Source organism: Thamnophis elegans, chromosome Z (genome assembly GCF_009769535.1).
Source record: "Thamnophis elegans isolate rThaEle1 chromosome Z, rThaEle1.pri, whole genome shotgun sequence".
Taxonomy (NCBI): Eukaryota; Metazoa; Chordata; class Lepidosauria; order Squamata; family Colubridae; genus Thamnophis; species Thamnophis elegans.
In genome coordinates this window covers 121,880,243-121,895,377 of record NC_045558.1, presented here as the reverse complement: position 1 = coordinate 121,895,377, position 15,135 = coordinate 121,880,243, and the positions used below count along the sequence as shown (strand labels likewise).

General features: G+C 42.7%; 1 protein-coding gene across 1 annotated transcript in view; it reads left to right on the top strand.

The window, feature by feature from the left end:
- TAOK2 (TAO kinase 2) overlaps positions 1-15,135 on the top strand; it is a 48,273-nt gene extending 33,138 nt beyond the window's left edge. Inside the window, 3 exon segments of the mRNA XM_032237073.1 lie at positions 4,866-5,078; positions 6,415-6,597; positions 10,974-15,135. Coding sequence (XP_032092964.1) covers positions 4,866-5,078; positions 6,415-6,597; positions 10,974-11,480 — 903 coding nt within the window. The 3' untranslated portion in view covers positions 11,481-15,135.

The window sequence follows — 15,135 nt, the reverse complement described above, 5'->3', positions numbered from 1 at the left end:
TTAAAGGTTTTATTTATTTGATAGGGAACAAAACCAAAAGTCCAGTGAATTCTATATAAACATATATCATCACAGAATCCATATTTTTTTTAATCCATTCAGGATGTTTATGTGACTGACAACAAACAGAGTGATCCTGAATTCTCCGACTTTGACAATAAATCCTGTTTGTTGCAGTAGCAGTTAATTTTTAAAAATTGGCTTTGCTAAGAGTTTTATCTTTCGAGTTCTTTATCAGCTGCAGGCAATACCATGTTTTATAGAATTAAATCAGTTTGAAGCAGTCTTCATTTCTATTTAATTTGGTAGAATATTTTTAAACAGTTACTTCTGTGCATTTCCATATATGTTTTTCAGTTCCTTATATTCATTCATGTTGTAGTTAGTCCAGTTCCCTCCTCCCAATTTTCAAATCCACCCATCAATTCATTTCAGATTATCCTAAATTAGATATAATTCCATGTTCATTGATTCTGGCTTTTGGTCCCATGTTTGCATAAAGCACATACCTTGTATTTCTCCCTTTTTTGGTTCACCTATGATTTTTTAAATTTATTTCAGTTTCGCAACATCTGTGGATTTGTGTATTTTTTAGCATTCCTCTTAATCTTTTTTTTTTTTTGGCCAAGCTTGTTTTTATTAATCTAGATTCTATTTTATCCATTTTAATAATGTATTTTGTATACCCATTTTTGTGTGTTTGAACTATGTTTTTTTCCCTCTATCTTCACATTTTAAAAAAGCTATGTTAAATAATTTTTAATTTATTTCTCCCATTTCATGTGGCGGGGGACATTCTTCTATGGTTTATTTATTTCTCCCTTCCCTGTTGTGGATGCATGTGAAATTTTGAAGGAAAAAGAAATAAAAATTCTGCACCACAATTTACCACCTCTGTATTGTGAGTTTTGAGTTTGATGTGATTTGATTTTTAAGAAAATAGGGCACTTAAGCTTAAAAATAGGGCTATCTGTCTATTTTCATGCACTCTGTGCCAAAAACATCCTCAAGTGATGTACTTTTAGATTTCCAAAAGTAAATTATTTGGAGGGTGTAACTGGAGTTATGTTCTTCCACATCCCACTATTACCTTAATTCCTAGTACCTCTTTCTGTCTATGACCTCTCAAGTGTATGAGGTGTTCATGAAATGAATTAAAATAACATACAAAGGTGAAAAATGTATAATTTAGACAGGTTTTTTTCTACACCATTTGTGGTTTGGGGTCATTTTAAATGTTGTCCAAAGAGTGATGAAAGATTGTAGCCATGAAAAGAATACTCTTGAAGTTTAGCATAAATTACAGATAATTGAGTGGGTTTAGATATAAAGGATGTCATCAGATATGCAAGGAAATAAACATTTTGCTCATCAATATGAGCTTTGGGGTGAATTAGACTTAGTTTAAATTAAAAAAAGAATAGCATTTCCTTGGCAACTCAAAAGTTCACTTCTCCATAAACTCACACCATAATTGGCAACATAACTTATAAAGGGAAAAAAACATGTAATTTGGACTAACCCCACTCCTTGCATCACATTTTGTGATAGTCAGGTGGATTCCTGCCTGATGTATCAATTTTTGCTCAAAATGCCTTCCTTCCCTTTGTGTTTTCCTTGTGGCCAATTTAGCATGGATCATGGGGGATGTAGTCCACATAACTGGAATGAACCAAATTGGGAAAGCTGGTGTTGGCATTCTTCACAAATTATTTTAAACTAGTAGGTTGTTCAAATTTTGTATTGAATTGTTTGGCATGACTGGCTGACAGAACAATAAATCGCTAAAAGGCCTAGACAAGGAACTGAACTTTTCCGAGATTTAAAAATCATTTATGAAGTTTGTCCTTGGTAACTTGCAGGTCCAATTTTGTCGAATGTATGAAGTTTGTGTCCATCATAACATTTTGTATAATGAGAGTCAACAGATAATTCGCCACTGTTGCAGACTCTTGGCTCTCAAAATCAGCTGAGTTTATTCTATAGATGACTGAAAAATAATCTTTTGGGTTTTGCTAGGCAAAATGGGATGTCCATTTGACATTTTAATGCCAATTTGACATTTCCAGTTGACATCTTAATGCTGAAACCTGCTCTCCCATCCTTCCTTCCACTTCTCCGACATTTATTTTGAAAGGAACCTAAATAGTGTGTAGATTAGAAGAGAAGGACTAAAAGGACATTTTTAAAGTGAGTGCAGGTGGATTGGAAGTTACCATCAAAAGAGCTAAGTCTTCAAAAGGTATCCTGTGAAAACTTTCCGACCCTCTGAAAATGAAGAATATTTCTGTTGCAAAGCAGGATAGAGGATGAAGAGCCATCATCAGCTTATTGGAGAATTGGTGTTGAGAATATCACCTACAATCTATATTTAGGCCATGATGTGGAGCTGCAGTGATATCATTTTTTTTATCCAGATTATGGTAATTTGCACTGGGTTTTTTTCCACTTTTAGAAAAACCAACATGTAGTTGTCTCAAAGCTGCTTTTTCCAAAGGCAGCCGATTGCTTTTTCCTTGAGGAAGAAAAACAAAATGTCTGATTCTCACCCAAGAAATTCATCTGTTGTGATGGCGATGGGGTGTGTGTGTGTGTGTGTGTGTGTGTGAGAGAGAGAGAGAGAGAGAGAGAGAGAGAGAGAGAGAGAAGGTTGGAAGGACAGGTACTGACAGTTGAGACTGAATGTGGGAGGTGGAAGGATAGGTTTGGACTGTGTGTGTGGTGGTGGAGAATGGAAGGATTGTATTTCTTTGCAGTCATCTGGTCATTAGGGCTCTCAGAGCTGTTGAGACCACTTGGGGTTTTATTTTTGTCCTCAGGGTCACCTGAATCGGTACAATTGTGGAATCTTCTTGGAACTTTTGTGTTGTAGGCTGGAAGTAGGTGAGGCACAACCAATGGCACTTTGATCCAGGTGACCCTCAGGACAAGATAAATCCCCAAATGGCCTCAAGAACTCTCAGGGAGAGTATTAACAACCAGATGACTTCAAAGAAATGCAGTCCTTCCACCCCTGCCATCTGGTCAGAACCTATCCTTCCATACCCCACTGATCAGTCTCAACTGACAGTACCTATCCTTCCGTATCACCATCACACCCCTGCCATCGGAATTAATGAAGTTTTTTTTGGATGAGAAACAAAATGTTTTGTACTTCTTCCTCAAGGGGAAAAAACAGTCCAGTCATCTTTTGAAAAAGCACCTTCGAGACAGCTGTGATTCGGATGATTGAGAATCTCCACAGACATCCAATATGCAGTTGTTTAGCACACTCCAGAGCGTGCGTGTTAAGTTTCTGATATAGTTCAGAATCTGTCGTCTCATTCATTTGTGCCTTTTATATTCAGGAATATAAACTCAGGAAGAAACAAACAGGCACATTTTTATTGATTGTTTGCTCAAGATTTAAGCCTCTTGAGCAAGCACACCCCTTGTAAATTTCTCTGCTGAGGCATCTTTGGCTGTCGCCTGGTCATCAGTGAAATACAGATAACTAGGAAATAAAATCACTGGGGAGAACTAGCTAGAACCCCTTCAGCTGCTTCTCAGTTCATAATACAGTTAGTCCTTGACTTACGACCACAATTGGGGCCAGAATTTTCATTGGTAAGTAAGCCATACCCGATTTTACAACCTTTTCTTTGCCACATTTGTAAATCAAACCACTGCCATTGTTAAGTGGATTGTATGATCATTAAGTGAATCCAGCTTCCCCTATGGCGTTTCCTTGTCAGAAACCGGCAGGGAAAGTCTCAAATGGCAATCACATCACCCCAGGATGTTGCCACCGTTGTAAATAAATGCTGGCTTGCCAAGTGCTTGAATTTTGATCGTGGAAATGCGGTGACGGTCATTAAACGAAAGGTTGTAAATCGAGGACTACCTGTAGGGAACTTCTAGCAAGTCTCCCTTCCTGTTCCCATTGTCCTAGTTATCCCACAGGGAGCCATCCTCCCACAATGGAATATATGAAGCTTCTTCATCGACCCGTTCCATTGGTTTTTCCCCTGCAGCCTTGTGCCACTTATCCTTCCTGGGGTCTTAGGCAGAAAGAAGACCCTCCTTAGGCAGAAAGAAGACCCTACCTCACGAGCTGTGTCAGCCAATGCATACTGCATTGTTCTTTCAGAGGCAAATCCCATTTTGGGGTATTTCTAATTTAATTGGGTATGTCTAGCCTATTGAAAAGAAGGACTAAGGATGACATTATAGCAGCATTCCAGTATTGAGGGGCTGCCCCAAGGAAGAAGGGATCAACCGATTCTCCAGAGCACCAGAAGGCAGGACAAGAAACTAATCAAGAAGAGAAGCAACCTAGAACTAAGGAGAAATGTCCTGCCAGTCAGAACAATTAATCAGTGGAACAGCTTGCCTCCAGAAGTTGTGAATGCTCCAACACTGGAAATTTTTAAGAAGATGTTGGATAACCATTTGTCTGAGCAGGGGGAGAGGGGGGGTTGGACTAGAAGACCTCCCAAACCCCTACCTATTCTGTTATGTTGTTATTTTTCATCAAGCTACCAGGCATCTTTTCACTCCATTAAAGCTATTTGGATGAGCTGAAGCTATTTCATACTGATGTTAACTTTGATTTAAGTGGGAACATTAGAAGATAAAATTATTGAGTAATACTACATTTAGTTTATTCCCACCAAAACCCCCACTGGTGGGAATTGTTTGTCTAATACATGCTCCTGTCTCTCTTTCTCTCTCTCTCTCTCTCTGTCTGTCTCTCTCCTTCTCTTCCTTTCGCATTTGTTCTTTATTTGCCATTCTCCTTCTCCCTCCTCTGGTCACTGGCATTGTTCTGTTTTTGTTTTCTTGTTTCCCCCCTTTTTCTCCTCTTCCTCCTCTTCCTCCCCTAGTCCAAAGAACTGCAAATTAAAAAGCAGTTTCAGGACACCTGTAAGATCCAGACGCGGCAATACAAGGCCCTTCGCAACCATCTCTTGGAGACCACCCCGAAGAGCGAGCACAAGGGGATTCTCAAACGTCTGAAGGATGAACAGACCCGCAAGCTGGCCATCTTAGCCGAGCAGTATGACCACAGCATCAATGAAATGCTCTCCACCCAGGCCGTAGGTACCCTGCGCTGCCCTCCCCTTGGGTGGGAGAGAGGGAGGAATCGGCCGTTTGGAGAAAAGTGTTTCCCAACTATGCTTTCAATCCCAAGCCCCAACCAATTCCCTTTTTTTTTTTTTAGTTTTTCTTTCCATCCTTATCCCTCTTCCCCCAGCTTTGGCCAGCAAAAGTTCGACATAAAATGACCAGTCCCATTGGATTGGGCTGACTATTTGAGGTAGAATTTATCTACCTTGAATAAAGCCCAGGAGATTCAGTGGTGGGATTCAAATTTTTTTACTACCGGTTCAGTGGGCGTGATGTGGCGGTGTGGCAGAGGAAGGATATTGCAAATTCCCCTTTCCCCACCCCACACTCCAGGACAAGGATACTGCAAAATCCCCAATTCCTCCCGATCAGCTGGGACTCGGGAAGTAGAGAATAGATGGGGGCAGAGCCAGTCAGAAGTGGCATTTACCGGTTCTCGAACTACTCAAAATTTCCACTGCCAGTTCTCCAGAACTGGTCAGAACCTTCTGAATACCACCTCTGGAAAGATTGCTTTAATCATTAAAACATGGCTTTGATTGTATACCAGTTTAATTGTCGTGCTTTTCCCCCAAAAGAACAGTGGAAGAGAAGATGCTGAGAGTAACACATTTTAGAGAGCCATAATTGCTTGCTCTCAAAACTGTAGTCCCCAAGGCTTCCTTGGAAAGAGGCTGGCTGCCAAGCCACAATGTCCGTTGATCACAAGGCTCCGAAGCATGCTTTTCTCTGTAGCATCTTCTTCACTCCCAAAGAAACCCTTTCTGAGATGGGTGACTAGTTTTAAAGCTCTGGGGCTGGTAGAGTTCCCTTTGCCATAACTGCATAAGGAGTATCAGCTTTGATCTCCTGACTCTGTAAGCAACGTGAGCAAGACCAGCAATTGTTTGGTCTTAAAACGGACTCTTCCACCTGCACCGGCCCTTTTTTAGGACCAGGTATGAGGTGCTTTCTAAACAGAATCCAAGAGGTACCCATTGTCCTTCATTGAGATGGGAGATGCTCAGCTAAGTTGAATTTCTAGCCATCATCAACTGGGAAGCCCTACCACAAGCAGGAATTTTTGCTGTATAATCTTCTTTGAGGCAGCGAGACCTCCAGCAACAGCTTTGCAAAGCAGACAGACTAAATGGTAGCCATCTTACAGATTTCTGCCTTTAGCCTGAGGCCAATGCCCATTCCAGAAGCATAGGGAAACTTAGATTATGAAGACCTTGTCTGTCCCTTTAAAAGCCATGCTATCCTACAGAGGGGGTTTTGTGATGTAGGACTTATGTCTTCTTTCTCCTCCTCCTCTCTTCCTAGCTGCGTTTGGATGAAACTCAAGAGGCAGAATACCAAGTCCTAAGGATGCAGTTGCAGCAGGAGCTCGAGCTGCTGAACGCTTACCAGAGCAAAATCAAGATCCACACCGAGGCCCAGCATGAACGTGAGATCAAGGAGCTGGAGCAGCGGGTGTCTATCCGCAGGGCCCTCCTAGAGCAAAGAGTAAGTATGTCCCACTATCCCTACCTCTCCAGAACAATCTATGGAGCTTGGGGGGGGGGGGATTTCCACAAATATTGCAGCACCCAGCCAGGTTTTTGGTCCCATCGTCAATCCCAATCAGGGCCCCACAAATGTGAATTGTTCTACATGCAAATCTGAGCTATTTACTCATGTCAGTACTAAACTAAAGTTTTGGCAAACCACAGAGGATTTTCTGATATCCCCTTTTAACCTCCCACACTGACATTCCTGGTTTCTTTTTTCGGCCTTTGGACATCGTTGTGCCCACCTGGCAGCTGAAAATAGAATCTTTTTCCTTGAGTTCTGAACATCAGATTGTTTCTCCAGCAAGAAGTTAACCATTACTAATCTATAATCACTTGAGAGGCCCTGTCTGAATCAGCAAACTCTTAATGTTTACTGTAGCGTAAATAATTTCACTTTCCTGGCTATAGTTTGCGGTGAGCTGTTCTGAAGTTTGTGGGTGATGTTCTCCTTGAACTACATTCTGGAACAGAAAAATCACAGTGGTTGAATGGTGTTCATATTGATAACTCCTTTTGAAAAGTTGGGAAGTGTGGGCTGGATCAGTTTTGTTTAAATTATGTGCAAAAATCAGTCAAGAACAAAAATCCCTTTTTTTCTGGAGGTCCACAATCTCTTTATTGTTCTTTGCTTTTTAAGGTGTCCTCTATTCATGGCCATGCAGCTTCTAAATTTAATAAGTAGGAAACATCCTGTTTGTTCAGGAGAACAACCTTCTGCATGGGTTGGGAGCTCCAGGTTCCTGGCAGTGGCCAACTATCAGGGTGTTGAAGACTAATAGAGGGGGGAAAAACTATTTTATGAAGTTTGCTCCTGTTGGGTGTGAGGATGGTTTCTTCAGTAGGAATTCTCATAGGAGAAGGTTTAACAACATCCTGATGGCATTGTATCAGTAATGTTTTGTTAATTGGCTTCCTGGAGGGATCTAATTGGTCACTTGAGAAAGGCTAGTGGATTCTCCTAAATTTTTAATGTGACTTGGCAGATTCTGTTGTGTAATGCTTTGAGCCATAAGATGCCACTTCTTGCCTGTGAAGTCACTAGATGATATTAATCCTTCCTCCTCTTTGTTTTCCATAGAAAGTAGAGAGGGAATAACAATACAGGTGGTCCACAACTTATGACCACATTTGAGCCCAAACGAGACCAGAATTTCCTTTGCTAAGCAAGGCAGTTATTAACCATGTCACATGTGATTTTTATAACCTTTTTTGCCAGGGTTGTGAAACAAATCATTGCAGTTGTTAAGTATATCACACAGTTGTTAAGAGAATCCAGCTTCTCCCCGCCACCCACCCCCAATTGACTTTGCTTGTTGGAAGCCAGCTGGGAAGGTTGCAAATGGTGATCATGTGACTTTGGGATGCTGCAACCATCCCATAAATACATGCTGGTTGTTAAGCGCCCAAATTTTTATAACGTGACCATGGGGATGCTGCAGTACAGGTAGTTTTCAACTTGAGACCACAATCGAGCCCCAAATTTATGTGAGAAATTTGTTAATTGAGTTTTGACGGATTTTACGACTTTAGATGAGTCACTGCAGTTGTTAAATGAGTAACACGGTTATTAAATGAATCCAGTTTCCCCATTGACTTTTGCTTGTCAGAAGGTGGTAGAAAGAGGATCCCATGAACCCAAGACACAGCAGCCAAATGTAGATCATGTGACCATGGGGATGCTGCAATGGTCATAAGTGTGAAAAGTGGTTGTATGTCCCTTTTTTCAGTGCCATTGTAACTTTCTTTGAACAGTCATTAAATGAACTGTTGTAAGTTGAAGAGTAAATGTAGTCATGTGCAAGGACTGGTTTGAAGTGACTTTTTTCAAGACCATGTAACTTCCAAATAATTGGTTGCAAGCCGAGCACTACCTGTATTAGTGCTTTGAGTAAGAAGAAATATTTGGAATTTTAGGGTTTTCTTATTTTTTTTTTCTGTTCTGTACTTCTACAGCTGTTTAGATGAAGTTACCGTATTTTTCAGAGTATAAGATGCACCCTTTTCCCTCAAAAAAGAGGCTGAAAATCTGGATGCGTCTTATATACTGAATACAGCATTTTATGCCTCCGGAAGCCCCACTCCCTTCACCAAAATGGCTGTGCAGAGCCTGCAGGAGGCTTTCAGAGAGCTCCTGGGGGCTGGGGATGGCAGAAATGAATGGAAAACAGGCAGTTTTTTGCTCAATTTTGCCCCCCTCCAGCCCCTAGGAGTACTCTTTAAGCCTCTTAAAGGCCATGCATGCAATTCTTTTTACAAAAAATAGGCCCTTTTTTGCTCATTTGGGGGGTACACCCCCCCCCCAGGAGCACTCTGCAAGCCCCCTAAAGGCTATTCATGCCTTTTTTGGGAGGGAAACGGGCCCGTTTTTGTAAAAAACGGGCCACTTTGTGGAGGTCATTTCTTAAAATTTCTCTCTTCAAAACTTTGGTGCATCTTATACTCCGAAAAATATGGTACTCCTCTCCTTCTGCTCCCAATCATTTTCAATTTTTCTATTCTGTATTTAGAACTTCTATTCCTCCTAAATGAATTGGGGGCATTCATGGTTCAGTATTTGTGAGGGGTCCACAGTTATGAATAACAGGAGACATACACCTCCTGTTCCCTACTAGGCAAGTTGATATCAGCTGTGGCAGCAAAACAATGCTGAATTGTGCTTTCATAAAGCACCAGGTTCCTTTTTTTAACATAGAAAAATAAGCATTATTCAGGGCGCTCCAATCACACGCTCCTCCTGTCTTTTATAAATGTATTCTCATGGGATCAGACTGTGATGCACCTGAGTCTCTAGCATGACAAAAGCAATTATTTCATTTTTAATTCCTCAATTCCTGCGGAATTTGCATTCCTAAGAAACTTTCAAAATCTATTACAAATTGGGTTGCTTTGTTCTAAATTGGTTTTTTATATTAAGAGGGTTTTTTTAATTAATCTGAGCTAAAAGTTCTGTCCCCTTTATCTTTCATGGTTCTTTAGGTTCAGCTATGAAGTTGCACACATCTGATTGAAACATTGAGGATATGAGTACAGGTGTTGAAATATGCCCTATCCTATGTGCCACTTTTGGAGACACAGAATCTCTGTTATCTCTAATTTAGGGCAGATGTGTTGAGTGCTGGGTCTCAAATCATCATTTAAGTAATTCACCCAACTTCATGTATATCTTAAAGAGGGTTGTTACTGAATCCAAATCTGGGCACAGGTAGCGCTCGACTTACAACAATCAAGGCCAAATTTTTGTTGCTAAGCAAAGCAGATTTAAGTGAGTTTTGCCCCATTTTACGAATTTTTTCCCCACAGTTATTAAGTGAATTGTTGCAGTTGTTAAGTGAAATGCAGTCATATGAGCCACATTGGTGCAGTGGTTAGAGTGCAGTACTGCAAACTATTTCTGCTGACTGCCAGCTGCCTGCAATTTGGCAGATCGAATCTCACCAGACTCAACGTTTATTCAGCCTTCCATTCTTCCGAGGTGGGTAAAATGAGGACCCAAATTGTTGGGGGCAACATGCTGACTCTGTGAACCGCTTAGAGAGGCCTATAAAGCGGTATATAAGTCTAAGTGCTATTGCTACTGCTATTAAGCGAACCCTGCTTCTCCCAATAGCTTTGTTGGAAGCCGGCTAGGAAGGTTACAAATGGTGATTATATGACTCCAGGACAGTGCAACTGTCATAAATACAAGCCAGTTGCCAAGTGCCCAAATTTTGATCACATGGCTATGGGGATGCTGCAACAGTCGTTAAGTGTGAAAACCAATCATAGGTCACTTTTTTCAGATCTGTTGTAAAGTAAAGGTTCCCCTTGCATATATGTGCTAGCCGTTCCCAATTCTAGGGGGTGGTGCTCATCTCTGTTTCAAAGCCAAAGAGCCAGTGTTGTCCGAAGATGTCTCCATGGTCATATAGCCAGCATGACTAAATGCCGAAGGTGCACAGAGGGCTGTTATCTTCCCACCAAAGGTGGTTCCTATTTTTCTACTTGTATTTTTATGTCCTTTTGAACTGCTAGGTTGGCAGAAGGTGGGGCAAGTAATGGGAGCTCACTCCATTACGCGACACTAAGGATTTGAACTGCCGAACTGCCAACCTTTCTGATCAGCAAGCTCAGTGTCTTAGCCCCTGAATCTCCACATCCCTTGTCAGACGTGCTGTAATAGTCACTAAAGGAATGGTTATAAATTGAAGACTACCTGTAATGTATCCTTGTTGGCTACCAAGTGAAACAAAAAGGCTGCTTCTCACCGCTGCTCTGGTATCCAAGCCAAGTGTGTTTGTGGATTCTTGCACTTGAAGTCACAATGCATTTTTTTCATCTTTCCTTCCCCAGATCGAAGAGGAGATGTTGGCCTTGCAGAATGAACGCTCCGATCGCATCCGCAGCCTCTTGGAGCGCCAGGCCCGGGAGATCGAAGCCTTCGACTCTGAAAGTATGCGTCTGGGATTCAGCAATATGGCGCTCACAGGCATTCCAGCTGAAGCCTTCAACCAAGGCTACACGGCCCCTCCTCAGCCCTGGCCCTCCCGCCCAGTTCCCCGCAGTGGCTCCCATTGGAGCCACGGGGTTCAGAATACGGCTGGTGCTCCTCACGCATGGAGGCAGCCTCCCATGCTTGCCCCGCCCCCTTCAGCCTGGCTTCATCCCCCTTCCTCATCTCCCTCCTCCTCTTCCTCCTCCTCCTCGGCTCCTGGTGGCCGCTCCAATGTGGTCATGCTGAGAAACAGCCCCCAACCACTGCGGCGCACAGCTTCTGGTGGCCAGTCGGACCAGGGCATCAGCCGTTCAGCCAGCGTCACTTCTCACATCCTCAACGGGTCACATTTTTCCTACTCGTGAAGCGATTGGTAGAGAACAGGGAGACTTGGCTGGAGGCAAATGGGAGATTGGCTGGTGAAAAAAAGGGAGGGAGGCGGGGCATGTTATCCGGGGGTCGATAAGTTAAAACAAAAAACAAAAAATGGGAGAAGCTGTGAAACTGGACCACAGTGGAAGGCTCTCGGTCATCATCAGTAGCCTTTGAGTTGTCAATCACCAGGAGAAGGTTGGACTGTGAGATGGAAGGTTGCATTCTCGTCCTCTGGCGCATAGCTGGTGCCTCCTCAGACCGTGGTTTCCTATCTCCCGCCAAATGGATAGAGACATCGAAGCCTATTCTTGTGTCCCTGACAGCTGCCGCTTGCTCCCCCAGCGTCGCCACAATCTGTAGATGAAGACAGACCAAGAATAGTGTTCCAGCAATGGAGATAAATATTATCTCTTCAGGGTGTGGCTGAATAATCTCTTCTCTTGAGAAGAGAGTTGGGGTGGGGGGTGGGGTGGGGGAAGAAAAGAAAAAAAACTCCCACAATACAACAAATCCAGAATTTTTTTTAATTGTGCACTGTGGCTTGTTTGTGGGTGTAATTGGAGCTGCTGCAGCCAGAAACCCTGCTTCTCCCTCTCCCAAGGCCAGGGGTTCCTTGAAGTCAGCTTGGCTAGTGAGAGGAGCGGACGGGCCTTTGAACTGGAGAGAATCCTGGATTTGCATTGATGGTGGGGCTAACCTGCATGCTTAGAAATTTTCAGAGTGACAGTGAGGAACTTTGCATCCTGGGCGTAGGCACTGGCTTTTGTTCCTGCTCAAATTCACAAGACAGGAGGAGATGACAGAATTTAATCTTGCTTTCTGTGTACCTTCCTTAACTTACTCTAGCCCAAGGACGGGAAAGAGAAATGTATAGGACAGGCTACTCTGGGCTCTAAAATCTGCATTGCCTTCTCTTTCTCAATCAGGGGCCTACTCCAGCTCTGGAGACTGTCTTGGCATCATCCTGGTCCCACATGATGGGGATGATAAATGGGTTTTCAACTCTCTTCATCCCGATCATGATCCGAATGTAGATATTAATCAGTGCCCTCCATCCACAACCCCAATGTCTGTTTTGAGATGTGGCCCTAAGCCCACCGTAGTCCGGGGATCATCTTAATGATCATCCCTTAAGCTTATAAACATTGTCTTTCTTCCCTCGCTCTCCTCTCTTATGGCAGAAGCATCCAATGATTCTTGTAACAAGGGGCTTCGGACTGGAGCTCCCCCCAAACATGCACATATAGCACATTTAGTTTCCTGATCACAATCTAGATCTCTGGAAGAGATTTAGCTTAGTGCTTATGCAACTAACCTTTATATGAAATTACCTCCTCCGAGTTGCTTTAGATGCAGTTTGCCCACCTTATAATTTTCAAGCCTTTTTGCCTTTTCTATATTTTGTCACCTATCACAGCCTTGCCACCTTCCATTGCTCATGTTAGCCTCTTCCAATCTGCAGACCTGGGTTCATATTTGCACGTAAGAGATTTGGATTGCAGAGTTCAGGGAGTCCGCTGATTCAAGTACTTTCCTTGGTTGGCTCAGATTGTACAGAGTGCCATTGTCATCTCATTTCTTCCTACACATTCTCCTTCTCAAGCCATACATCCATTCTGTAAATTACAGAATAGCCCAGTGTGATCAAACCTCAAGGCTGTCTATCCAGGGTTTGAGATCAGAGACCACTTGACCTAATAAATAATGTTGAAGGCCAGCTATCTCTACTTTGGGCTTAAGAAACAGGGCCTCCCTTTCCGCTGAAGGGCAGGCAGATTAATTAACCTGAGAACAATCAGGATGAGACTGAAGTGGGCTCATCAGCTGACCTAAAGGTTTTCAAAATCGTCTTATCTTGCTTTATTTTGAGCATTTGCTTGAACTTCCTTGGTGCTCCATCCAAGAGAAAGTCTGAAATCGATATCGTGAAAGGGTGTGCATTTGATAGGAATTAAGATATCTAGAACCCAGCTTCTTTCATGAGAGCAAGTTAATCTGGCAGTGAGGGTCACTTGGGATTCATTCCCTCTTCCTGTCCCCTCCCCCACTAAAATCTAGAAACCATAACAACAGTCTTCACCAACCTGATGTTACCCAGATAAGTTGGACTGCAACTTCCATCACCCGCAGCCGGGATGGCTAAAGAGAGTTCTAGCTCAACCTCTCTAAAGGGCATCGGGATTGGCAAGACTGTTGTAGGACGGAGGCTTTTGCAGTTCCTGAAAAATGAAGCGTAACACTGAAGTGTTCGAATTTTAAACAATAGTGTACAGTAGGCAACACTGGTGTCTGCCCAAGGAGAAAGACCTTTTCTTCTAGCAGTTCCATCCATCAGAGAAGAATGCCAGGGTCCTATCCAGTGAACAGCAGTTGTTATGGGAAAGCTTGTGGCGAAGTCTCCTCTTTTAAATTGCAAGTGGGGAGAATTCTGAGGAAGTTAAAATGCCCATTGGAAGACTAGATGTCAGGTGGCCTCCGAGATAGAACTTCTGAGACACTGGTTTTGTATGCTTTACAAGTATTTTCACTGTTTTTGGGGGGGGGGGGATCTACACTAGGTTGACTCTGACCAGTTATTAAAGTGAGCAGGAGTGAGGATTTCACCAGTTCCCTGTTTGCTGTTTATGTAAATAAGGCTCAGATTAACTAGGTGCAGGAGAAGAAAAACTGCTCACTTGGCAGAAAATCACTTTTTCAAGTTTCTCAACCTTTTGAAATGGGGGTGGAAGGGAAATAACGCTGGCACCCAAGAAAGGAACACGTCCTAATAAACAGGGAGGATGTGGGCTTCTAAAAACCATTCAGAGTAGTTGTTGGAAGGTATTTGCAAGGTATCCCACGTGCAAAACGAGAAGAGCCCAAATCTGTAATAGCAGAATAGAAGATTCTTGGAAGGGCCAACAGTCTGTCTCTTCCTCTTCTTAAAGAATCACACTCATGAGGTTTTGCTGTTCTTGCACAAGAACCTGAAGTTTTGCTCACCCCACCCCACCCCGTGCAAGGCAGCCAAAGCACATCTCCCCTCTGTCCCTCTAATCAAACAACAATTCTCAAATCCGTCACCCGCTTTTTTTCCAAATCTCCACAGTGCTCCTTCCCCCCAACACAATCCTTGGGCCCAAAGTTTGTCTCCACTGTCAACTTGTCTGGTGGATTTTTCCCCAGGACCCTCTCCCAGATTTGGCAAGTCCGTTTTCTACTTGAATCAGGCCCCCTTTGTTTAAGAGGAGGAGGAGAAGGAGGGGATCCTCGATGACTTCAAGATGTTCATTTAGTGATTTCTTTCTCCTGCCTGCCTGGGACTGAGAAATGGGGCTACAGGGAGGGATATGGCTGGAGGGGCTTGATGTATTATAATAATCCTTATGTTTCTAAAAAAAATTATTAATAATATTTTTTTCTGTTTTTGGTGCCATAACTTTCCCCATGTACAGTTTTCCTCTTCCTGTTTTTTATTTTTGTTTTTGTTTGTTTGTTTGTGCTGCCCCGCCCAACCCCTTTTTCTTTTCCTGTCTCCTCTGTGTGGGTGATTAAAAACTAATGTGAGTGTGTGTATGTATGTCTTTTTTTATATATGAAGAAAAATGTTGCGGGGAAACTTAGACATATGTGTCCTATGGAATGTATTAGAAAATAAAACACTTT